At 45.5% G+C, this 27,500-nt stretch overlaps 1 protein-coding gene across 5 annotated transcripts in view; it reads left to right on the forward strand.

Annotated features, from left to right (window-relative positions):
• slc36a4 (solute carrier family 36 member 4) overlaps positions 1-27,500 on the forward strand; it is a 44,844-nt gene that overhangs the window by 4,229 nt on the left and 13,115 nt on the right. For 2 of the 5 annotated variants that reach the window (XM_042063507.1, XM_042063509.1), the window contains 9 exons: positions 510-600; positions 1,230-1,318; positions 1,625-1,720; positions 4,306-4,390; positions 9,184-9,369; positions 9,925-10,023; positions 17,006-17,175; positions 18,339-18,508; positions 24,443-25,323. In XM_042063507.1, coding sequence (XP_041919441.1) covers positions 510-600; positions 1,230-1,318; positions 1,625-1,720; positions 4,306-4,390; positions 9,184-9,369; positions 9,925-10,023; positions 17,006-17,175; positions 18,339-18,508; positions 24,443-24,783 — 1,327 coding nt within the window. In that variant the 3' untranslated portion in view covers positions 24,784-25,323. Of the gene's footprint in view, positions 1-509; positions 601-1,229; positions 1,319-1,624; positions 1,721-4,305; positions 4,391-9,183; positions 9,370-9,924; positions 10,024-17,005; positions 17,176-18,338; positions 18,509-24,442; positions 25,324-27,500 lie in introns of those variants that run through there. The other 3 variants (XR_006022887.1, XM_042063508.1, XM_042063510.1) reach the window with 3 other exon arrangements.

Here is a 27,500-nt window from a genome sequence, read left to right on the forward strand (position 1 = left end):
TACATATTCAATAGACAGTTACACCATTAAGCACCTTTTAGACAATTCGTTACGGTTAACCTTTCTATTTGAAGCTGTAGAAGCAACTGGCGAAACGCGTTGCTCAATACAAATCACTAAAAAATATAACAGTGAGCGGTGGCCACCTCTTTTTAAATATGATTTAAGACATTTTGGGGTCTAATCTCTTCTCACACGCACACACACACACACACACTCACACACACACACACACACACACATTTTGGGATCTAATCGCACACACACACACATTTTGGGGTCTAATATCTTCAAATCTCTTAGTTTGTGAAGCATTTTCTAGTTTCTAGCATTTTCAGTTGAGACGGGGCCTGCTGTAGGCTGCCTTGCTATTTGACTCTCCGTGTGTAAAATATAGCAGTAGAACATCTGCAGAACATATCGTATGTTCTATCCGGACTCTCCGTGTGTAAAATATAGCAGTAGAACATCTGCAGTTTTATCTAGTTGTGGTTCCCCTGGTTCTCCAGGTTCCTGCAGACTCTGCTCCACCTGCTGAAGGGGAACATCGGTACCGGCCTGCTCGGACTCCCACTCGCTCTCAAGAACGCTGGCATTGTCGTGAGTTACAACGTCACACATACACATACTCTTTCTCTTTCTCTCTCTCACTCACTCACTCACTCACTCACTCACACACACACACACACACACACACACACACACACACACTCTTTCTCATACACACCAGTGTGTGTGTGTGTGTGCACATGTGTTGTGAACAATACAAAAAAAACACTGTTCACACACTTTGACCCTCCACGTGTTTTACCACAACGGGGGCCAGACACATACTCACACGCACACGCATACACACACACACACACACACACACACACATACAGATACAGTTGATTTTGTGTTTTTCTATTAAGTTGGCACTGCTGTCTTTGTGTATTTGGTGTGTGCGTGTGAGTCTGTGTTTCGTACTGCTGTGTGTGTGTGTGTGTGTGTGTGTGTGTGTGTGTCTTTGCAATCTTTTTTCTGCGACTGGGACAGGTATCTGGCAGTGATTGTCTGTGTCTGTGTGTGTGTGTGTGTGTTTGTTTCTCTGCAACTCGGCCTGATATTGATATTTGGCACTGATGGTGTGTGTGTGTGTGTGTGTGTGTGTGTGTGTGTGTGTGTGTGTGTGTGTGTGTGTGTGTGTGTGTGTGTGTGTGTGTGTGTGTGTGTGTTATTCTCTGCAGCTTGGCCCATTGTGTTTGGTGCTGATGGGGGTGGTGTGTCTACACTGCATGCACATGCTGGTCAACTGCAGTCATCAGTTAAGCGACAGGTATACACACACACACACACACACACACACACACACACACACACACACACATAGCATAGAGTGACACTCATTGCACACGCACGCACACACACACACATACACCCACACACACTCACACCCACACACACAATCATAGCATAGCACTGTGCCCATGTGTGTGTGTTGTTCTTACAGGGGTGCACACACACACACACACACACACACACACACACACACACACACACACACACACACACACACACACACACACTCTCATAGTATAAAACTGTGCCCGTGTGTGTGTGTGTGTGTGTGTTGCTCTCCCAGGATGAAGCGTCCTCCTCTGGGCTACAGCGACACAGTGGCCATTGCCATGGAGACCAGCTCCTCCAACATGCTCAGGAGAGGAGCCCATTGTGGGAGGTGAGTAACTACCGTAACATCCCTCCATTGAGTCGTGGTTGACGTTGTGTCTTGGAAAGCATTGGAAATACTGGTAGGTATTGTATTGCCCATATGCATAGTTGTGTCTCGGAAAGCACCAAGACTCATGGGTTTGTTTTCTACAGGTGTGACTCATTTAGGCAGGTACAGGTGTGACTGGTACAGATGACTCCTTTACAGGTGTGACTCTTTTAGGCAGGTACAGGTGTGACTGGTACAGATGACTCCTTTAGGCAGGTACAGGTGTGACTCCTTTATTAGGCAGGTACAGATGACTCATTTAGGCAGGTACAGGTGACTCCTTTAGGCAGGTACAGGTGTGACTCCTTTAGGCTGGTACAGATGACTCCTTTAGGCATGTACAGGTGACTCCTTTAGGCAGGTACAGGTGTGACTGCTTGTTTAGGCAGGTACAGATGTGACTCCTTTAGGCTGGTACAGATGACTCCTTTAGGCATGTACAGGTGACTCCTTTAGGCAGGTACAGGTGTGACTCCTTTAGGCAGGTACAGGTGTGACTCTTTTAGGCAGGTACAGATGACTCCTTTAGGCAGGTACAGGTGTACAGATGACTCCTTTAGGCAGGTACAGGTGTGACTCTTTTAGGCAGGTACAGATGACTCCTTTAGGCAGGTACAGGTGTACAGATGACTCCTTTAGGCAGGTACAGGTGTGACTCCTTTAGGCAGGTACAGGTGACTCCTTTATTAGGCAGGTACAGGTGTGACTCCTTTAGGCTGGTACAGGTGACTCCTTTAGGCAGGTACAGGTGTGACTCCTTTAGGCAGGTACAGGTGTGACTGGTACAGATGACTCCTTTAGGCAGGTACAGGACTCCTTTAGGCAGGTACAGGTGTGACTGGTACAGATGACTCCTTTAGGCAGGTACAGGTGTGACTCCTTTAGGCAGGTACAGGTGTGACTCTTTTAGGCAGGTACAGATGACTCCTTTAGGCAGGTACAGGTGTGACTCCTTGTTTAGGCAGGTACAGGTGACTCCTTTAGGCAGGTACAGGTGTGACTCTTTTAGGCAGGTACAGATGTGACTCCTTTAGGCAGGTACAGGTGACTCCTTTAGGCAGGTACAGGTGTGACTCTTTTAGGCAGGTACAGGTGTGACTCTTTTAGGCAGGTACAGATGACTCCTTTAGGCAGGTACAGGTGTGACTCCTTTATTAGGCATGTACAGGTGACTCCTTTAGGCATGTACAGGTGACTCCTTTAGGCAGGTACAGGTGTGACTGGTACAGATGACTCCTTTACAGGTGTGACTCTTTTAGGCAGGTACAGGTGACTCCTTTAGGCAGGTACAGGTGTGACTCCTTTATTAGGCAGGTACAGGTGTGACTGGTACAGATGACTCCTTTACAGGTGTGACTCCTTTATTAGGCAGGTACAGGTGTGACTCCTTTAGGCAGGTACAGGTGTGACTCCTTGTTTAGGCAGGTACATGTGTGACTCCTTTAGGCAGGTACAGGTGTGACTCCTTGTTTAGGCAGGTACATGTGTGACTCCTTTAGGCAGGTACAGGTGACTCCTTTAGGCAGGTACAGGTGTGACTCCTTGTTTAGGCAGGTACAGGTGTGACTCCTTTAGGCAGGTACAGGTGACTCCTTTAGGCAGGTACACAGACTGTAAATCAGAGGGGTATTTCACAAAACCTAGATAAGGGATTAAGATGGGATTTTTTGGTTATCCTGGATGAATTTAGTTTTGACTTGGTTTCACAAGAGATGGCACGTAAGTTACCATGGGGATTTATTCTCTGCACCTAGCCTGGTCCCAACCAGGCTAACAGCCAGGCTTAGTTCATTCTAATGGTAATTATGTTGTCTTATTGGTTCAACTAGCTGTCATTCAAATCAGACCTCCGTGTACATTTTTAAGGAGCTTTATTCCATTTATATATTATTTAATAAATGTATTTGCTCGCAAAACACAACCGATTGTTTGCCTACTACCATATGGTTATCATTTTAATTGTGATGACCTTGTAATTATTAATATACTCGTTGCTTGCTTCTTTTGTTGATAGACGTTTGATGAATTGCCTACTGTGGTAGTTGATCAGAAATGGAGGGGCAATTTTTCGATGGTGTTTTCACCGAATTCGGTTATAAAGCCAATATGGTATACAGAGTAGTACATGTGCATCTTTGCAGTGGGAAGCGCTTTCTTATTGATGTCGCGTTCCGAGATAAGGAAGCACTCACACATGGGTGCATACGTAGATTTGCATTCAGTTGGTCCACCACACCTACTCCCGCTGATTTACAGAAATAGCCATGATTCTCCATTCAAAAAAGGAAAACTTCACTTCATTGTTAGTCTATATCAAAAGCAGCTGTTCACTTTGTGTAAATGTCGCTATTTGACTTATCTTTTTTATTTAAACCCAGGGATGACCAGACAACGCCATTTCAAACCTCGCTTTATCACTTATCTGTGAAATACCTCTCTGGACATATAACCCTTCATTCTCGTGTGTGTGTGTGTGTGTGTGTGCACTTATGTGTGTGTGTGTGCGTGCGTGTTTATGTGTGTGCGTGCGTGTGTGTGTTTAGGTTGCTGGTGAGCTTCTTCCTGGTTTTAACACAGCTGGGATTCTGCAGTGTTTACTTTGTCTTCCTCGCAGAAAACATCAAACAGGTATACAGAGACACACACGCACGCAAACACACACTCTCATAACGTCTGCACTCTCATACTCTAGTACTCATAGCGTCTGCACTCTCATAGCGTCTGCACTCTCATAGCGTCTGCACTCTCATAGCGTCTGCACTCTCATAGCGTCCTCACTCTCATAGCGTCTACTCTCTCATAGCATCTACTCTCTCATACTCTAGTACTCATAGCGTCTACTCTCTCATAGCGTCCTCACTCTCATAGCGTCTACTCTCTTATAGCGTCTGCACTCTCATAGCGTCTGCACTCTCATAGCGTCTGCACTCTCATAGCGTCTACTCTCTCATAGCGTCTACTCTCTCATAGCGTCTACACTCTCATAGCGTCTACACTCATAGTGTCTACGCTCTCATAGCGTCTACTCTCATAGCGTCTACTCTCTCATACTCTAGTACTCATAGCGTCTACTCTCTCATAGCGTCTGCACTCTCATAGCGTCTGCACTCTCATAGCGTCTGCACTCTCATACTCTAGTACTCATAGCGTCTACTCTCTCATAGCGTCTGCACTCTCATACTCTAGTAGCGTCCTCACTCTCATAGCGTCCTCACTCTCATAGCGTCTGCACTCTCATAGCGTCTACACTCTCATAGTGTCTACTCTCTCATAGCGTCTACTCTCATAGCGTCTACTCTCTCATACTCTAGTACTCATAGCGTCTACTCTCTCATACTCTAGTACTCATAGCGTCTACTCTCTCATAGCGTCTACTCTCATAGCGTCTACTCTCTCATACTCTAGTACTCATAGCGTCTACTCTCTCATAGCGTCTACTCTCATAGCGTCTGCACTCCCATACTCTAGTACTCATAGCGTCTACTCTCTCATAGCGTCTGCACTCTCATACTCTAGTACTCATAGCGTCTACTCTCTCATAGCGTCTGCACTCTCATAGCGTCTGCACTCTCATAGCGTCTGCACTCTCATAGCGTCTACTCTCTCATAGCGTCTACTCTCTCATACTCTAGTACTCATAGCGTCTACTCTCTCATAGCGTCTACTCTCTCATAGCGTCTGCACTCTCATAGCGTCTACACTCTCATAGCGTCTTCTCTCATAGCGTCTACTCTCTCATACTCTAGTACTCATAGCGTCTACTCTCTCATAGCGTCTGCACTCTCATAGCGTCTACACTCTCATAGCGTCTACACTCTCATAGCGTCTACTCTCATAGCGTCTACTCTCTCATACTCTAGTACTCATAGCGTCTGCACTCTCATACTCTAGTACTCATAGCGTCTACTCTCTCATAGCGTCTACTCTCTCATAGCGTCTGCACTCTCATAGCGTCTACTCTCTCATAGCGTCTACTCTCTCATAGCGTCTACTCTCTCATAGCGTCTATACTCTCATAGCGTCTACTCTCTCATAGCGTCCTCACTCTCATAGCGTCTGCACTCTCATAGCGTCTACTCTCTCATAGCGTCCTCACTCTCATAGCGTCTACTCTCTCATAGCGTCTACTCTCTCATAGCGTCTGCACTCTCATAGCGTCCTCACTCTCATAGCGTCTGCACTCTCATAGCGTCTGCACTCTCATAGCGTCTACTCTCTCATAGCGTCTACTCTCTCATAGCGTCTACTCTCTCATAGCATCTACTCTCTCATAGCGTCTGTACTCTCATAGCGTCTACTCTCTCATACTCTAGTACTCATAGCGTCTACTCTCTCATACTCTAGTACTCATAGCGTCTACTATCTCATACTCTAGTACTCATAGCGTCTACTCTCTCATAGCGTCTGCACTCTCATAGCGTCTGCACTCTCATACTCTAGTACTCATAGCGTCTGCACTCTCATAGCGTCTACTCTCTCATAGCGTCTACTCTCTCATACTCTAGTACTCCTAGCGTCTACTCTCTCATAGCGTCTGCACTCTCATAGCGTCTGCACTCTCATAGCGTCTACTCTCTCATAGCGTCTACTCTCTCATAGCGTCTACTCTCTCATACTCTAGTACTCCTAGCGTCTACTCTCTCATAGCGTCTGCACTCTCATAGCGTCTGCACTCTCATAGCGTCTGCACTCTCATACTCTAGTACTCATAGCGTCTGCACTCTCATAGCGTCTACTCTCTCATAGCGTCTACTCTCTCATAGCGTCTACTCTCTCATAGCATCTACTCTCTCATAGCGTCTGCACTCTCATAGCGTCTGCACTCTCATAGCGTCTACTCTCTCATACTCTAGTACTCATAGCGTCTACTCTCTCATAGCGTCTACTCTCTCATAGCGTCTGCACTCTCATAGCGTCTGCACTCTCATACTCTAGTACTCATAGCGTCTGCACTCTCATAGCGTCTACTCTCTCATAGCGTCTGCACTCTCATACTCTAGTACTCATAGCGTCTGCACTCTCATAGCGTCTGCACTCTCATAGCGTCTACTCTCTCATAGCGTCTACTCTCTCATACTCTAGTACTCATAGCGTCTACTCTCTCATAGCGTCTACTCTCTCATAGCGTCTGCACTCTCATAGCGTCTGTACTCTCATAGCGTCTACTCTCTCATACTCTAGTACTCCTAGCGTCTACTCTCTTATAGCGTCTACTCTCTCATACTCTAGTACTCCTAGCGTCTACTCTCTCATAGCGTCTACTCTCTCATAGCGTGTACTCTCTCATAGCGTCTACTCTCTAATTCCATTCGATATTCGCTGATAAGTATTCGAAAATTATTCGAAAATCGGTCAGTAAAGAACTCCTCCGCGCACTCACGCACACACAAACCTCGGATACACGCACACACAATGACACAGGGAGAGGTTTTTATGATTTGTATGAAATCAATCTGTTTAATACAACAGCTGTGCAATGAACATCAATTTATTTTTTTTACTGAACGCATGCATGACTGAACTAGACACGTATATGGAAACGATGGCCTATCGGAAACTGTTCATAATATTTTTTATATTTAAAAACTGCGAAATCATCTTCAGATCTTTAAAACTGATCATTTCATAATGTTGCCTCAAGCATTAATGATTTTAGGCTGCAGGAGGCTGCAGGCTTTTTTTTTTTTACTGGAATGATGGTCAGACTATAGGCTACAACATGAACTTGACATCAATCTATTTATAGATGTATATTTACACCCATAGTTTCGTTCTCAAAATTAAATGTTCATTCGAAAATGTGCTATCTATGCCATAATGATTTTAGGCTTATAGGTTAGCGGAGCACAGTCGGCAATATATGTGAACTTTTATTAACATCGTTTTATTAGCGAAAATATTGTCATAGTCTAGCACTATCTATCTATGCCATATTTTTGTTTAAAAAAATGAGCATATCCACATGTTCGGGATGAAGACGGGTGGGCAATCTGTTGACAATTAGTCCAGCTGCGGAGAACACGCGCTCTTATGGCACTGATGTAGCAGGCACACCCAAGTATGTGTTTGCAGTCGTTGGCTTTCCACCAGGTCATGGGGTCAATGTGGAGAGGTGGGCATATATCCAGGCAGTAATGATTTAGCTCTGTTGTGTGTGTTGTGTGTGTTTCCCCACTGTAATTTTCACCAAACAGTACCGCAATTGCAGATGCAGACAGGCAATCACTCCTTGTTTTTTTAGCTGATGGTTCAGGTTCATTTGATGCAGCTGCGTCTTCTAGGTCTCTCTCGTCATCGCTATCGGGGCTGGAGAGGAGGGCACTCACAGCGGCCTTCACAGCGCGTCTGACCTCATCTGTGGCAAACCTGAGGTGTTTGTGTCTCGGGTCCAAGAAGGACGCGATATATGCAACCTTGCAAGCGTTGCGGATATCTTCAGGTGCAAGTCGTCGTTCCAGTGAGGCAGACACGGTCTGTTTGAACTTTGTGACTTTGGGGGATTCCCCAGGAGTTTCTTTGAGGTGTTTGGACAGTAAAGTTGCCGTCACCGGGTAAATCATTGAGATAGATACTCCAAATTCTCCTCCGCAAGGGGCAGTGCTGGCACATTTGAGAGAGTGCAACACGGGCAAGAGCTCTTCTATTACTGTCCAGCTATCGTCAGTCTGTTCAAGGGTACGTGCATCGAGTAGTTTAGTGACTGTCCTGTCAGATAAAACAGCAGACACAGCCCATCTTTGCTCCAACAAGCGCTCGACATATCATGAACCACCTTGTCCGACAGAACTGCACTAACTTGTGTTCGGGCAAGTTTTGTTGTTGCTGCTTTTGTTTCAACGCCTCAGTTGCAACTGTGCTATAGTGGAAATGTGAAACCAGACGATTAGCAGATGAAATTACGTGATTTATTTGCTGTAGTTTGAAGCCGGCGTTTATGGCCAGTTCTAATGTGTGGGTGAAACAAGGCTGAGAGTCCCAGTCAAGGCTAGTGTTGACTAGAACCATATTGCTGGCATTGTCATGCACGCAGGCGGACACTTTCCCTCCAACACCCCACTGATCTGTCGCGTTTGTGAGCACAATTGACAGGTTTTCAGCCGTATGCCGTTCTCACATGGCTTTGGTCTGAAGAACAGCACTGTGCACCTCCCAGTTATGTATGAAGTGAGCAGTGATTGTGAGATAGGACTCGGTTGTCAGCGCTGTCCACGAATCTGTCGTCAGTGACACTTTATTGGCATTTGCTAATTGGGTGCGTAGATCGCTTGCACCATCATCATGCAATTTTTCCAGTCTAGATAACGTCTGCTCTCTCAGTAACTCTAAGGTCTCCTCTGCACTGTAGCTTGAATGTCACTTTGGTTAAAAGTGTCTGATAATGAATACGTACATGTAATATGTCTGTGTGTGTGCTTGTTTAGGTGGTGGAGGGTAACCGTGGTAACGGCGAGGAGGGGATTGATGTGCGTCTGTATATGCTCTTCCTTCTGCCGCTCCTGGTGGTGATGTCATTCATCAGAGACCTGAGGAACATGGCCGTCCTCTCGGCCCTCGCCAACACCGCCATGGCCATCAGCCTCATCTTCATCTTCAACTTCATCACCTCCGTAAGTGTGTGTGTGTGTGTGTGTGTGTGTGTGCCAACACCGCCATGGCCATCAGCCTCATCTTCATCTTCACCTACATCAAGTGTGTGTGTGTGTGTGTGTGTGTGCCAACACCGCCATGGCCATCAGCCTCATCTTCATCTTCAACTTCATCACCTCCGTAAGTGTGTGTGTGTGTGTGTGTGTGTGTGTGTGTGTGTGTGTGTGTGCCAACACCGCCATGACCATCAGCCTCATCTTCATCTTCAACTTCATCACCTCCGTAAGTGTGTGTGTGTTTCTGTGTGTGTGTGTGTGTGTGTGTGTGTGTGTGCCAACACCGCCATGGCCATCAGCCTCATCTTTATCACCTCCGTAAGTGTGTGTGTGTGTGTGTGTTTGTGTTTAGGATGTTGGTGATCGTGTGTGTGTGTGTGTGCAAACACCGGCATGACCATCAGCCTCATCTTTATCACCTCCGTAAGTGTGTGTGTTTGTGTTTAGGATGTTGGTGATCATGTGTGTGTGTGTGTGTTTGTGTTTAGGATGTTGGTGATCATGTGTGTGTGTGTTTAGGATGTTGGTGATCCAGGGCGGTTGCCCTTTGTGTCCAGCTGGAGGAAGTTCCCCTTCTTTTTTGGCACAGCCATCTTCGCCTTCGAGGGCATTGGAGTGGTGAGTGTGTGTGTGTGTGTGTGTGTGTGTGTGTGTGTGTGTGTTAATACAGTGGGAGTGTAGGTGCCTCCACTGGAGAATCGTGTGTGTATTTTTGTGCGCGCGTGCGTGAGTGTGCTGATGCTTACACTTAAGAATCAGCTGGAGGAACGGCTGTAATGTGTGTGTGTGTGTGTGTGTGTGTGTGTGTGTGTGTAGGGTTGGGCGCTGAAACACGGTTCTAATATGACACCGGTGCTGACACAAATGGTAGTAACGATATGAAATATTAATGTGGATTTCAGTGCTTCATTACGATGCCACTTAAATCTCTGGTGTTTTTTATTTTATTTTTTAATACGAGGCATCACTGCATGTCTTGTGCCATCTCTAACGTCTTACTCTGATAGCAACACATTCAGATACAGTTAGCTAACATAAACACTAGATGTAGCTTAAAGTAGAGGGTGCACTACATAGGCTAGTGGACAGTGTAAGTATTTCGAGCTCTTTCGAGCCCCCATGTTATGGCCTGTGTGTGTGTGTGTGTGTGTGTGTGTGTGTTACGGCCTGGCTCAAAGGCCATAACCAGAACAGAGGAGGACAAGTGTAGAAGGGGTCAACTTTACTTATTTATTTTACAAAAACTAATCACAATGAGCGAGAATGTCCATGTCAGTGTATGAAGGAGTCAGTATGCCAGCGAAGTGTGTGAGTGCGATATGGACTGAGAAGTGACTGGGATCTGTGTGTCTGATGGCTGTTGACTGGGGTCGTTGTCACCTCATTGTTTGTGATCCCCATGTGGGGGAGGGGTGCAAAATCCAGTGATGGTGGGGGTACGATAGCCTGTGATGATGGAGGTGAGTGTTGCACTGGTATTGAGGGTGTGGTGGTGGGGGCTGGGGCTGGGGGATGACCACCTCCTTGATGTCCCTGTGAAGGCCAGAGTCGTGGAGACCTCAACAGGCACAGGCAAGGAGGTGTCGGGGGGGGGGGGGGGCAGGGCGTGAGGTGATTGTGGCTCAGGTCGTTGAGTGTCACCGGGATGCAGAGCTGGAGAGACTGGGAGGCTGGGAGGTGGGGGTAGGGCAGGCACGCAAACAAGAGCAGTGTCTGAGTCAGCTGGGGGTGGTGGACAGACCACTCCCATTGGAGCTGGAGCAGGGCAGTCAAACCTGTTATAGAAGTGGTTCAACTGGTTCGCCCTGTCCAGGTCCCCCTTCACAGAGCTGCTGTTCTTCTTCAGGCCAGTTATAATCTTCATGCCGTCCCATGACTCCTTCATGTTGTTTTCCTGCAGCTTCTGTTCCACCTTCTTTCTGCAGTCCTCTTTAGCCTCCTTCAGCTTGACTTTGAGTTCCCCTTGCACGCGCCTCAGCTCTGCCATATCCCCCTCTCTGTACGCCATCTTTTTCCTATTAAGAAGGGTCTTGACATTGCTGGTTATCCAAGGCTTGTTGGGAAAACAGCGTACAGTTCTGGTGGGAACAACAATGTCCATGCAGAAGTTAAGGTAGTCAGTTGTGCACTGTGTGACCTCCTCTAAGTCCTCTCCATTCTGTAACACACTCCAGTCAGTGCACTCAAAGCAGTCTCTCAGAGACTCATCCGCTTCAGGTGTCCACTTTCTGAAGGTGCGTGTGGCAACTGGTAGCCTCTGTACTTTGGGCTTGTACATTGGCTGCAAATGAATGAGGTTGTGGTCTAACTTTCCCAGTGGAACCTTTATGCACCGGCCAGTTAGCACCTGCAGCAGGGGAACACCCGTGCCCTTTATGCGCCAGTTAGCACCGACAGGTCTGCCACGCCCACACCGCCAATACCTGCAATGAGAGAGACAACCAGCAGAACAAGCGCAAGCAGACGGACCAAGCAGGGACGTCACAATACACACAAGCAAAAGGCTATGAAACAACATCAACAGTATACTTTACACAACAACCTGCTAATGCGCTAACTGGCATCAACAGTATACTTTACACAACAACCTGCTAATGCGCTAACTGGCATCAACAGTATACTTTCAGGGTACCCGCGGAGTCTTAAAAGTATTAAAAAGTATTACATTTCATTTTCCTAAATTAAGGCCTTAAAAAGTATTGAATTTCACCTCAAAGTCTGGAATTTTTTCATGGAGGTCTTAATTTTTCAAATGATCAGTAGATTTAGTCTAATATCCTCGCGTAGCGTAAATCACAAGGATTAAAGTTCTCCATCGTACGACGGATTTCCGTCAATTTGATTTTAGAAATGTCATATTTGAGATCGATGCAGATCCGGTGAGAAAAAAAAATAGCCCCCCCCCTCCTATCACCTTTTCTTTTCCTTTTTTTAAGGCAACTACAAATATTAGGTCCAATGAATGAATGTGTGTGATGGTAAATGTTTAAAGACCTATAGTGTTCTTGAGAACTTTCTGTGTCTCAATCAGAGATCGCTCAAGAAGATACGTCAGCCATGAGTTTCGCTTTGTTTATGTTGTAGCTACACGCTTGTCTCATTGGTCTGGGGGACGGTCTAAAAGTTGGATTATAGTGACACAATCGAGACAGCTGATGAGGTTACCCAATCCGTTTAACTTTTTTGGATATGCTATTGTGAGCTCTATGTGCGAATTCGGAGCCTGTGTTCTTTCCATGCATCAATGTAGACAATTTCTTACTATCGCGAACTCTTGTCAGGGGAGGTCATTCATTTTGGGTGTCACCTATGACTTGAACAGATAGCCTGCTATGCCACCCGATGTACTATTATTGTTACAGTTTTTAATCAATGGAACTAACATTATGTGTAAAGCGACGCAATATGACATGTCTGTTATGACATGTACAACAATGTTTTTCACAATTTGTGACGGAAGGTTTTGACTGAGCGTGTTCACTTAAGAGCATGAACAGTTCGCGACATTATTATTTAATGTTGAGTAAGGGGGGTCAGTCTTTTATGACGCAGACAGCCTTGTAGCCTATTTTGCTTAGGCCTCTTACGACAGTAGGTTGTGAGCGTATGTTGACAAAAAATAACCATGCAATTAAAATAGTCAACTTAAAACTTTGCTATTATTAATGTATAGCACAAAACCATAAAGGCCTACCAGAACCGCGCATATTAGCGTCATGATTTGTGTACGTTTATCTATGGCTGACCGTTTTTGCGCTAAGTAGGCTACGCATGTTCTTTAATAGCGCAACACGACCTGTCCCTCACCATATCGCACCACCTCTTGTCAATCTTATACAATCTGTTGCTGAAGACAAAAGCGCCCTCTCCAGATTGTCTTTATCAGATGCGCAGACCTGTTGCATGAGCACACACAGTATTGCTGCTCATTGGAAAACTGAGTTGTCTGTAAAACTCAAAATTACCATGTTTTCATTAAATGCGGATGAGGCAACAAATGGAAATATGAACAATATCTAGACTGTTCTGATTCGTTACTTTGATGAGGAAATGTGAAGTCTTGCAAACTTTGATTTTATAGATTTTACTTGGTGTTGAATTGCATATTAACAAGAAAAAAAAATCTCCCCTTTAAATACTTTTGGCCTGAAGTAATTAAATAAGAGTGTAAGTTAAAGCCTTGCTACAATATTGCTGCAGTAGAAAAGAACAGCAATGGCTAATCAGTAATGGTCAGGGATGGTATTGAAATATTGTTTTGTTCATCAGGAAAACTCAATCTCAATCAAGAACACTCTCAATTCGCCTTATTCACATGGCGGCCATTGGCGGCTAAAACGAGGCTACAGGGTACACAAACCATAGGATTGTTATGTTCTATGCATTCACCTGTAGGTGGCATTAATTATATAGTAACTTAAGAGTACCCTGTAGCCTCGTTTTGGTGTTTATTTGGTGCTTTACTTTGCTGTTTGCATCTTTTAATTAAAAACCAATAGGTCGCGACCGCAAAAGGGGTGCTATCTCTATAGGTAGATATGAACAACGTATGACTTATGGCCTGAAAAAAGTTTTTTTTTTTTTCACTTTAATCCCTGAAATCAACTAGGTTCTATTCCGTTTAAATTTTTGCATGAAGCAGGACATTCAGGGGCCGTTTATACGAGAACGATTGCGAAGGAAGACGACAAAATATTTTATCATAAGTGCCTTTCGTTTCCACGGCGACCCCGCCATCGGGGCTTGAAGACGCACAAATCTGAAGACTCCTTCCAGAGTGTAGAGTTTTGAAGACGACCCGGGTTGCGTCTCCGTCTAAACGGCTAAACCAAAGATCCTTGATTACCTCTCTGGCTAAACTGTCAAATTAGAATGTCTGCGCGTGACGTACCGGGGTTCTATCACACCACCACCCAGCGGTCTGGAATGCATATCCAATCGAATATCACATACTCTTGCGTCTTCATATAAACAAAGATTTCCCCCTGAGAATGCTCGTCTAAACGCGAATAAAAAAGACGAGACGCCACTTCTGCGTCTTCTCTTTTCATCGTCACCGTATAAACGTAGCCTCATTCACATTACTACCACGACAAATCTTTGCGTTGCCACTGCACTGCTGTCATGTTCATGTTGGCATGTTCAAACACTTGTAAATAGTAATTATTTGAGGTTTAATCTTACCTTTAATATTATTTATTCTATCCGAATGGGTGCGATATAGGTATTAAATTTCATCTGAAGTGGTATTAAAAAGGTCTTAAAAAGTCTTAAATTTAGGTCTGACAATTCTGGGGGTACCCTGACTTTACACAATAACCTGCTAATGCGCTAACTGGCATCTATTTGAAATGTAATCAGCAAAGTTGTGAAAACTTTGTTTCACGGTGTGTTCCGTACAAAATAATGACATGACAAACATACCTCTGCATTGATATTCTGGAACTGTCTAAAAGGCTACGGAACCATCTCCGCACGTTATCGCTAATTAAGCTGCTGTGGCAGGGGGTAGCCTTTGTTAGTTGCTGTTAAAATGCCTACTAACGCTGGGTATTGAAACCCTTCGACACCGGCATATTTAACATGTTTAAAACAATTGCGTGTTATGGGGGAAGAAATCGAAATTGAAAGCAGAGTCCCTCATTGTAAGATTAGGCTACTTACAAATGCTGTTGTCCATGACCTGGCAGTTCCATGGCAAGCCATATAGCAAGCCGCCTACACTGGATAAACATGAAAGCAGAGCCTGCATCCACGGCAAGCCTTACATTTATTGTGCATAGAAGCAATGAGATATTGATAGTAACTTGAATATAACAGTTCAATTTCATGTTCAAATTTGTATTATGAATCAAAAAAAGCGATTCATGCTTTAGAGCATTTTATTGTAAAACAAAGTACCGTTTTGTGGCACCGGCACCGTTTTAAAAGTATCGATTTAGCACCGGTATCGGATAAAGCCCAAACGATGCCCAACCTTATTTAGAGTGGTGTAAAAGTGTTTGCCCCTTTCTGAACTCTTATTGCCCCCTTCCTGATCTCTTCCTGACTTCTTATTGCCCCCTTCCTGACTTTTTATTGCCCCCTTCCTGATCTCTTCCTGACTTCTTATTGCCCCTTTCCTGATCTCTTCCTGACTTCTTATTGCCCCCTTCCTGACTTCTTATTGCCCCCTTCCTGATCTCTTATTGCCCCCTTCCTGATCTCTTATTGCCCCTTCCTGATCTCTTATTGTGTTGCATGTTTGTTACACTTAAGTGTTAGTACACAGAGTGTTTCCTATTAAAGTGATTTCTTGATTGAGAACAGGTGTGGCAGTAATCAGGCCTGAGTGTGGCTAGAGAAATTGAACTCGGGAAAAACACTTTCACACCACTGTATGTGTATGTAATGTATGTACAGTATAATGTGTGTGTGTGTTGGGGCGTGCATATAATGTGTTTGTGTGTGTAATGTGTGTATAATCGGTGTGTGCGTGTGTGTGTGTGTGTGTGTAATGTGTTTGTGTATGTGTGAATAATGTGTTTGTGTGTGTAATGTTTGTACAATCGGTGTGTGTGTGAATAATGTGTGTGTGTAATGTGTGTTAGGGGTGGGCGATATATATCGTCTGCGATAATATCGTGATTGTTGTTTTAACGATGTGCAAATTGACATTATCGAGTATTTAAATTACTTATGGGGAAATAACACTCGAAATCACGCATTGAAACCTCATACATTCACTAAATCCAGGAGGTGTATGCGGGAGAAGCCCCTGGCTGCAGCAGAGCAAGTGTCACGTGATCACTAGTGGGTCACAACATTGTCCCACTCAGCCTAATGTTTATTTTGTGCAGCAAGAGTAGCCTACTTGGGATTTTATGCGGCTACTTCTGTTCAAGTAGCATTGGTGAGACATTTTTTCCTACACGGTATTATATGGAGAGAAAACATTAGCCTTTGAGTATTTTAATAGTCAGTTGTAAACAAAGAACTATTCTTATGTAGCCTATCTCTTTTGTAAATGGACTGAAGTTCGCTCTAAATATCTACGTTTATCGATTATGCTAACCGTTAGCATCTCTATGGGATTTCTCATATACATTAGCCATAAGCTAACGCATTAGTTTCTATTCTGTAACTTGGAATGCTAGCCTAGACTACATGATTGCGCTTAAAGAAAACATCGAAGGAAATAAAGGTTTGAAAGGAACTTCAGCTTCAGACTTTCTCTTGGGAAACTGTTAGGCCTATTCACCTTCTCTAATGTAGCTGGCTACACCATGTCATTGCCACACACACAAGTGGGGGCAGAATTGGAAATGTGTCATAGAGTGACAAAGCATTGGTTGATTTGGTTAAAAAGTCACAGGTTAGGTTATTGGTTATTATTGTAATGATGCTATTCATAAATAATGAGCTGTAAAGTAACTCAGACAAAAACATTTTTTTTAAAGGATATTGACTAATTATCGTTATCGTCAAAATCACAAAAAATATCGAGATATTATTTTTTGTCCATATCGCCCACCCCTAATGTGTGTATGTGTTTGTGTGTGTAATGAGTGTATAATCGGTGTGTATGTATGTAATGTGTTTGTGTGTATAATGTGTGTAGGTGCTGCCGCTGGAGAACCAGATGAAGGAACCAGCTCGGTTTCCTCAGGCGCTTAATGTTGGGATGGGTGTGGTCATTGTGCTCTACGTTTCCTTGGCAACCCTGGGATACCTTCACTTTGGTGATGACATCAAAGGAAGCATCACACTCAACCTGCCACACGATAGCTGGTACACACACACACACACACACACACACACACACACCAACACACTCAACCTGCCACACGATAGCTGGTACACACACACACACACTCAACCTGCCACACGATAGCTCGTACACACACACGCACACACACACACACTCAACCTGCCACACGATAGCTGGTACACACACACAAACACACACACACACACACACACACACACACTCAACCTGCCACACGATAGCTGACACACACACACACACACACACACTCAACCTGCCACACGATAGCTGATACACACACACATACACACACACACACTCAACCTGCCACACGATAGCTGGTACACACACACACACACACACACACACACACACACACACACACACACACTCAACCTGCCACACGATAGCTGGTACACACACACACACTCAACCTGCCACACGATAGCTGGTGTACACACATACACACACACACACACACACACACACACACACACACACACACACACACTCAACCTGCCACACGATAGCTGGTACACACACACACTCAACCTGCCACACGATAGCTGGTACACACACACACACACACTCAATCTGCCACACGATAGCTGGTACACACACACACTCAATCTGCTACATGATAGTTGGTACACACACCCACACACTCAACCTGCCACACGATAGCTGGTACACACACACACCCACACACACACACTCAACCTGCCACATGATGGTACACACACACACACTCATCTGTTGCACGATAGCTGGTACACACACACACACACACATACACACACACACACACACACACACACACACTCAACCTGCTATATTATAGTTGATACACACACACACACACACACACACACACATACTCATCCTCCTATACAATAGTTGGTAAACACGCACGCACACACACAAACTCTCAACCTATCGCACGATAGCTGGTAGATTCTCAACCTTTTCCATGGCAGAACTTAAAGACATGCAAGGACACACACACACACACACACACACACACACACACATACATTCACCAAAGAAGGGAGAGATGGTACACACAAACATACACACAGACACACACGCATGCACACACTCTACCCCTCAATATCATCAGTAAATACAAGGCATACTAATCTGTGTGTGTGTGTGTCTGTGTGTGTGTGCGCGTGTGTGCGCGCAGGACCAACCAGCTGGTGAAGGTGCTGTACTCTCTCGGGGTGTGTGTGAGCTTCGTCGTGCAGTTCTTTGTCCCTGCAGACATCCTGCTCCCGCCCATCCTGGCCCGCGTGACGGACAGCTGGAAGCGGCCATTCGAGCTGCTCCTCAGGGCTCTGCTTGTCTGCCTGACCTGTGAGTAGCCCAGAGACCAGATGGTGCATCAACTCCTCATAGGCAGCATCGGACACAGTGCATCAACTCCTCATAGGCAGCATCGGACACAGTGCATCCTATCTAACCTCATAGGCAGCATCGGACACAGTGCATCAACTCCTCATAGGCAGCATCGGACACAGTGCATCCTATCTAACCTCATAGGCAGCATCGGACACAGTGCATCAACTCCTCATAGGCAGCATCGGACACAGTGCATCCTATCTAACCTCATAGGCAGCATCGGACACAGTGCATCAACTCCTCATAGGCAGCATCGGACACAGTGCATCCTATCTAACCTCATAGGCAGCATCGGACACAGTGCATCAACTCCTCATAGGCAGCATCGGACACAGTGTATCCTATCTAATAGCGCTCAGGGGGGTCCTAAACAAGCTGGTCATTTGGCTATAGGGGCAGCCGTGGCCTACTGGCTAGGCTATAGGGGCAGCCGTGGCCTACTGGTTAGGGCTTCGGGCTTGTAAGCGAAGGGTTGCCGGTTTACCGATTCCCGACCAGTAGGAAAAATGTGGGTGGGGGAAGTGGTTGAGCACTGCTCTCCCATGCCCACATCCACGACTGAAGTGCCCTTGAGCAAGGCACCTAACCCCTCACTGCTCCCCGGATTAGTGTGTGTCAAAGTCAAAGTCAAAGTCAAAGTCAGCTTTATTGTCAATTTCTTCACATGTTCCAGACATACAAAGAGATCGAAATTACGTTTCTCACTATCCCACGGTGAAGACAAGACATATTTTACCAATTTAAGTCCACAGACAAACATAACATTCAAGTAAACAAAAAAGTAAGTAAATAAGAGGGCACATATAATAATGAAAAAAATAAGAGCAGCAAAATTTGGTTGAAATTGTGCATAGACAGTCAATAAAATACTAGTGCAAAGTCAGGCCAATAAAAGGCTTGTGTAGTTCTGTTTGACCTAAGTAAGAAAGAAAGTGACATAGTGGTGCAAGTTATGTAAGAGCAGCAGATGTGTTGTGTTTTCAGGACAACAACAAGTTGTAAAGTGTACAAGTGTGCAAGTGTGCAAGTGGAGTAGTGCACGCGGCCATTGTGGGTCCAATGTCCAGGATGTTATGTAGCTGAGGGTGGAGGGGGGAGAGGAGGGAGAGAGTTCAGCATCCTTACAGCTTGGTGTATGAAGCTGTTGGTGAGTCTGGTAGTGCGGGAGCGCAGGCTTCTGTACCTCTTCCCAGAGGGCAGTAGATCGAACAGATTGTGAGCGGGGTGACTTGCATCACTCACAATTTTGGTCGCCTTGCGGGTGAGGTGGGTGGTGTAAATGTCCTTCAGGGAGGGGAGTGAAGCACCAATAATCCTTCCAGCTGTGTTCACTATGCGCTGCAGGGCTTTCCTGTTGTATTCAGTGCAGCTTCCGCCCCACACAGCGATACAGCTGGAGAGGATGCTCTCAATGGTGCCTCGGTAGAATGTGGTCATGATGGCTGGTGGAGCACTTGCTCGCCTGAGTTTCCGCAGGAAGTACAGGCGGCGCTGAGCTCTCTTCGCCAGTGATGCAGTGTTGGTGGTCCAGGAGAGGTCTTCGCTGATGTGCACCCCCAGGAATTTGGTGCTGCTCGCTCTCTCCACCACAGCACCGTCGATGGTCAGTGGCAGGTGTTGGGTGTGACCTCTCCGGAAGTCAACAACAATCTCTTTTGTCTTGCTGACGTTCAGCAGGAGGTTGTTGTCCCTGCACCACGTGGTCAGATGGTCGACCTCCAACCTGTATTGGGTCTCGTCGCCCTTGGTGATGAGACCCACCAGAGTTGTGTCGTCAGCAAATTTCACTATGTGATTGTTGCTGTAGGTTGCAGTGCAGTCATGCGTCAGCAGGGTGAAGAGCAGCGGACTGAGCACGCAGCCTTGGGGGGCCCCTGTGCTCAGTGTGATGCTGCTTGAGGTATTGTTGCCAACACGTACTACTTGAGGCCTCTGACAGAGGAAGTCCAGTAGCCAGTTGCAGAGGTAGGTGCTGAGTCCCAGTTTGTCAAGTTTGCTGATGAGTTGTTGTGGTATTATGGTGTTGAATGCAGAGCTGAAGTCTATAAACAGCAATCTCACATATGAGTCTCTTTTTTCCAGGTGGGTGAGGGCTGGGTGGAGGGCAGAGCAGATTGCATCCTCTGTAGACCGCTTGGCTCGGTATGCAAACTGGAAGGGGTCCAGGGTGGGGGGGAGAATGGATTTGATATGTGACATGACAAGCCGCTCAAAGCACTTCATGATGATGGGTGTCAGTGCCACAGGGCGGTAGTCATTGAAGCAGGATGGAGCAGTTTTCTTCGGCACAGGTATGATGGTGGCAGCTTTGAAACATGATGGGACGATGGCTTGCTTCAGGGAAGTGTTAAAGATGTCTGTGAAGACATCCTTAAGCTCCCCTGCGCAGTCCTTCAGCGCACGACCTGGAATGTTGTCTGGACCTGTTGCCTTACGGGTGTTGATAGCAGCAAGTGTCCTCTTCACGCTGTCGGCAGAGAGGCACAGGGGCTGCTCATGTAGAGGGGGATGGGTCTTCTGTGGGCAGGTGCTGTTTTGTGCTTCAAAGCGAGCAAAGAAGCAGTTCAGGTTGTTGAGCAGAGGGATGTTGCTCTCACAGCTCTGTGGCGCGGGCTTGTAGTCCGTGAGGGCCTGAATGCCCTGCCATAGGCTTTGTGCGTTCCTGCTGTCTTTGAAGTGGGTGGTTATCTTGTGAGTGTATTCCTTTTTTGCTTCCTTGATGCCACGGGACAGGTTGGCTCTCGCTGTTCTCATGCCAGCTTCATCCCCAGCTCTGTAGGCTTTGTCTCTGGCCCTCAGCAGCCTGAGGACATCCCCTGTCAGCCATGGCTTCCAGTTAGCCCGAGTGATGATGTCTTTTGTGTGGGTCACATCATCAATGCACTTGGTGATGTAAGAGGTTACAGTGTCTGTATACTCCTCTATGTCTGTCCGGTTGTTGTAAGTGGCTGCCTGCTTAAACATTTCCCAGTCTGTTGTGTCAAAGCAGTCTTGAAGAGCATCGGAGGCTCCCTCAGGCCACACTTTTACCTGCTTACGAACCGGTTTGTTTGCTTTTACCCTTTGTCTGTATGCGGGCATTAGCATAACAGTTATATGGTCTGAAAGTCCAATGTGGGATAAGTCACCTCACTGTGTGTTCACTGTGTGCTGAGTGTGTTTCACTAATTCACGGATTGGGATAAATGCAGGGACCAAATTTCCCTCACGGGATCAAAAGAGTATATATACTTATACATACTTATACTTATCTTACTTGTGCCTGTCACAGACGTGAGGAGTTCTGTGAAGCTTGGGGCACAACAAGGAAAATCAAAATGAATCCAGGGGAAAAAAAGCATAACATCATTTTTTTCAGAGGGAAATCAATGTAAGTTGACACATATTTTATACATCCCCAGCCATGTGCAATGCAATAGTCATCGAATAGTCATATGCAATAGTCATTGAATAGTCATGTACAATAGTCATATGCAATAGTCATATGCAATAGTCATCGAATAGTCATATGCAATATTCATCGAATTCCCCCATGTCAGTTGGCATATCGAGTATGCATATGTCAGATAGCATGACAGCATTGCTATAGCCTATTTTTTTAATGGGGAAGTTATTTAGCCTAAATCAAAGATATAGTTTTGCATTTGCCTGAAGTGTAGCCTAGATATTATGTTTGTTTCAATATTTGACAGATATTTGACATTCTTTTAATATATTTTATTTAGTTCAATGTATTTAGATATTGTTAAAATGTTGTAAATACGTATAGTTGGAAAGTTAGTTGCAAATCATTGTACCGTATTTTCCGGACTATAAGTTGCTCCGGAGTATAAGTCTCATCAGTCAAGAAATGTGTCATGAAGAGGAAAAAACATACATAAGTCGCACTGGACTATGAGTCGCATTTATTTAGAAATTTATTTCACGAAATCCAAAACCAAGAACCGACATTTAATCTGGAAAGGCAAGTTATTCAACTACACAATAGCACACAGAACAACAGGCTGAATAGGTGTCCGGTAGGTATGTTAATGCAACACAGTTATTCAGCTACGCTATTCAGCTTGATGTTGGTTACCTGGCTGCAGTTTGTTGAGATGATGTCTCCTTTATGCCAGATGAGGAATATTAACAATAACTAGACGTTTGTTTGCTTACCTTCGTTTGAACTGCCGTTGTCCTTTGCTGTGTAATTTGTTAGGTAGATGCTAGCGATTAGCGAAATGCTAATGGTTGGCTGTGTTGAACATAAGTATAACTATATATACTCATCCCGTGAGGGAAATTTGGTCTCTGCATTTATCCCAATCCGTGAATTAGTAAAACACACTCAGAACACAGTGAACACACAGTGAGGTGAAGCACACACTAATCCGGAGCAGTGAGCTGCCTGCTACAGCGGCGCTCGGGGAGCAGTGAGGGGTTAGGTGCCTTGCTCAAGGGCACTTCAGCCAGGGATGTGGGCATGGAAGAGCAGTGCTCAACCTCTTCCCGCACCCACATTTTTTCCTACTGGTCGGGGATTGAACCGGCAACCCTTCGATTACAAGCCCGATGCCCTAACCAGTAGGCCACAGCTGCCCCGCATGGGAAGTGCCTGGGAAGCTGAATAGGCTAAATGAACATAACAAGCCAGCGAGTCACAAGCCTAGAGCGCCCTCTCGTGGCCGTAGACGCTAATGGTATGCTTCGTGCAGAGATTCATGTCTGCCAGCTAGAGCGCCCTCTCGTGGCCGTAGACGCTAATGGTATGCTTCGTGCAGAGATTCATGTCTGCCAGCTAGAGCGCCCTCTCGTGGCCGTAGACGCTAATGGTTCGCTTCGTGCAGAGATTCATGTCTGCCAGCAGGAATTAACATTTAACAACATGTTTAATTATATATATTTTGTCGCACCTGACTAAGTCGCTAGCCAAACTATGAAAAAAGGTGCGACTTATAGTCCAGAAAATATGGTAATTGTCTTAATTTCTTTGGTCTTTACCATGTGTTCGGGTAACTTCCCTGCTGAAAAAAACAGCCTGACCAGCTAAAGGTGGTTTGCTGGTTGACCAGCTTGTTTGACCACCCTATGATGGGTTGACCTGCTAGACCAGCAAAACTCTTGCGAAAACATACCTTCAGCTGGTTTTCCCAGGTAATTCAGCTGGTTTTGCTTGTCGTACCACCTCAAGCTGGTCATTTTAGCTGGTGTTGCTGGTCTATAGTGCTGGTTTAACTGGCCATGCCAGCTTATGTTGGTCATTCTAGCAAACCAGCATGACCAGCTTGACAGGCTGGTCACCAGCATTACCATCTTGCACCAGCTGTATCCCACACGACAGGCTGGTCACACCGACATGATCAGCTTCCTCAGATGGTCACGCCAGCATATCCAGCTGGTGGCCCAACCAGCTACACCAGCAAAGACCAGCAAGAGCTGGAAGAAAACCAGCAAAGACCAGCTAAAAGCAGCTCCCAGCAAAAGCAGCTAAAAGCAGCTACCAGCAAAGACCAGCTAAAAGCAGCTACCAGCAAAGACCAGCTAAAAGCAGCTACCAGCAAAGACCAGCTACCAGCAAAAGCAGCTGCTAGCAGCAAAGACCAGCTACCAGCATAAGCAGCTAAAAGCAGCTACCAGCATAAGCAGCAAAGACCAGCTAAGACCAGCTACCAGCATAAGCAGCTAAAAGCAGCTACCAGCATAAGCAGCTAAAAGCAGCTACCAGCATAAGCAGCTAAAAGCAGCTACCCAGCAAAGGCTGGGTTTCAGCAGGGTTATAAAGTGTTTCCTCATATTTTCTAACATCCCTGTGAGTGTATATATGTGTGTGTGTGTGAGTGTATAATGTGTGTGTATCGTGTGTGTGTGTATAATGTGTGTATAATGTGTGTGTGTGTGTGTGTGCAGGTGTGATGGCGGTGCTGGTTCCACGGCTGGACGTGGTCATTTCTCTGGTGGGGGCTTTCAGCAGCTCTGCGTTGGCGCTGGTGTTCCCACCGCTGGTGGAGCTGCTGCTTCTGTCGTCCGCCTCATCGTCCGCCTCTCCCTCGCTCTCTCCCTCTCTCCCTCTCTCCGTCCTGGCCAAAGATCTGACCATCGTGCTGATTGGCATTCTGGGGTTCCTCACCGGAACCTACGCCACCTTGGAGGAGATCATCGCCCCTGGCGACCAGACCCTTTACAACGATAATGCCACCTGGACCACACCCACCCCTACTGGCCTGCCCACTGCCCCCCCCACACACTGAGCAACACACACACATACTGATCAAAACAACTGTGTGCAAACAAATACACACAATGACCAAACTGTAGACACACACACACACACACACACACACACACACAGAGGGACCAAACAGTGCCACACCCTGTGAAATGAAAATGGATGTACAGTATGTTTTGCATTTGACCTTGCTTACATTCCAGACCACCAGGTGTTTACATGGGCTACTTTCATGGACCCCAACACACACACACACACACACACATCTGTCCTGTTGGGCACGGGTTACTTTCATGGACCCTAACACACACACACACACACTCATCAGGTATGTGTTTACATGGACAGCTTTCATGGACCCTAACACACACACACTCATCAGGTATGTGTTTACATGGACAGCTTTCATGGACCCTAACACACACACACTCATCAGGTGTGTGTTTACATGGACTCTTTGAGAGGCACACACACACACATGGAATGTTGGGCGTCTCCGAGTGTTAACGCTACTAGAATTTGAATAAATTATTAATAAATTAATTAATCTTTAAATACCTCATCACTCTGATCTCTCTCCCTCCCTCTCTTGCTGAATCACAAAGTGCCCTGAGGACTCAGACTTACCTGATCTCAGATGCTGAGTGAGTGTGTGTTTGTGTGAGTGAGTGTGTGTGTGTGTGTGTGTGTGTGAGGCCACATGGGCTCAAATGGGTATAACTGGGATTGGGACAGCACTTCACGACATCACAGGTTACCTTGGCGATGTTTAATAACTAAGATGTTGCTGACACTTGCACCATGCACGTGAGTCGTGCTGTTGTTTACCTTTGTGATTTCCGGATTCCCCATGGTCTCCCTTTGGTGAAGTGTGCACTGATGCAGACTCACGGCAAGGGTTCAGTTAGTGTGTACTCAAACCCTTCACACCCTTTGAAATGTGACTTTGCGACAGCTCTAAGCCCTTACGAATGTGACTTTGGGACAGCCCTAAGCCCTTACGAATTCTGCGATAACGCGCACCAAAGTCTGTGAGCCTGTGAGTCCGGACTTCTCTCTCAGACTATCGATGTAAATGTCTGTGGTGATAGTTTTATTTCTAACATTATTCTGTCCTTGCATTTTAAATGATCGCATTACATTTAGAGGGACTAGTTTCTCAGCAGCGGTTGAATTTTACTTGCTTCGGTTAGTAGTACTGCGCCGAAAAGTAAACAGAGAAGCGCACTCCAATCGGGACACCTAGTAGTAGCCTAGGTAATATCAGCCCGCCGCTGCCGTTGCTTATACAAGGATACAAGGAAGTTTATTGTCACATGCATATAGTTACTGGAAGTAAGAAATGCAGTGAAATTATGTCTGGTGTCAGCCTATTTGTGCATTTATGGAAACAATGAGAGTGACATTTGTGAACGTAGCCTTACTACCAACTTCAGGGAACAAAGTATAACTATTGCAATGCGATGCAAGAGTAGTTTTATTTCTAACACTAAACACAGACATTTACATCGATAGTTTGGCATTATAATTACTGTGGAGTGGGTAAGACTGTTTTTAGTGGCAGGCTAACACATACTGATGACTTGCAACTAGAAGGATGAAACGTGTTGAAAATCCTGAACCCTTTAAGTTTAGTTTATTTATTTCTTTTTTTTATTTATTTTTTCCGTTCACTCACTTTTTGTGCGGACTCCTAGAGCGTTTGAGCTATCGACACGGTTCCAACTCTAAAAATTCAGGCCCGAACAGGTGTATGTTGCTGGCGTTTTTTGTGTGGCTGCCCCTTGTCGTTTATGCGTTACTCCTGTTTTTCGGCGGGTTTTGATAGTTTTTGCATGTAACTTTTGACTTGTATGTCTGATTTTCCAAAATGAGGTACTGTTGGAATCCTTGAATGAAGCCGGGTTCCATGCCCCTGATCAAACCCACTCTTACAGTTCCTCGGAGATGCAATTCTAGTTTTATTCAGTCATTCAAACATTATTGAGGTAAGCTTGTTTTTTTTCAGGCTACGTTCACAAATGTCACTCATTGTATTTTTGAAAGATGTTACGTCCAAAACACACCCATGACTGATTAAGAAACAGAAGAACAACCCTTTTGAACAATGCATGCGGTCTCTGATCCCAAAATCACACCGTTAAATTAGCAAATGTGGACTGGACACACTAGGTGTTTCAGATCGCTAAAATACACATTCGTTATGAAACACACCCATGCTTCAGTAGACACTTCTAACACACACACTTACACCACACAACAACCAAACACATTAACGCTGCAAACACACGCACACATACTCTCAGACTAACTCACACACAGTCCTATTCAGTTACACTCACACGCACACACACATTAAGAGGCTACCTGTTGAGTTAAACTGTTTATTTAATTTTCTGTTTAAAAAACATTTGATCTGTCCCGACACGCCCTCAGAGTACAGAACTTACTGGAAGCATTCAGAAAGGGATCAGAGAAAGTGTGTGTGTGTATAAGTGTAAGTGTGTGTGTGTGTGTGTGTCTGTACAAGTGTGTGTATTTGTATGAGTGTGTGTGTGTGCCTCCCTGCAGATGTATTGGTATAAACTCTGCTCTGGGGTCTATTTACACTGTACAATCAGTCTAAAGAAACACAACTATACACTATCAGCAACGTCACAATGCAGTCCCCTATCACATACACACACACACACACACACACACAATCTCTCTCTCACACATACACACCCACACACACTC

Source organism: Alosa sapidissima, chromosome 15 (genome assembly GCF_018492685.1).
Source record: "Alosa sapidissima isolate fAloSap1 chromosome 15, fAloSap1.pri, whole genome shotgun sequence".
Taxonomy (NCBI): domain Eukaryota; kingdom Metazoa; phylum Chordata; class Actinopteri; order Clupeiformes; family Clupeidae; genus Alosa; species Alosa sapidissima.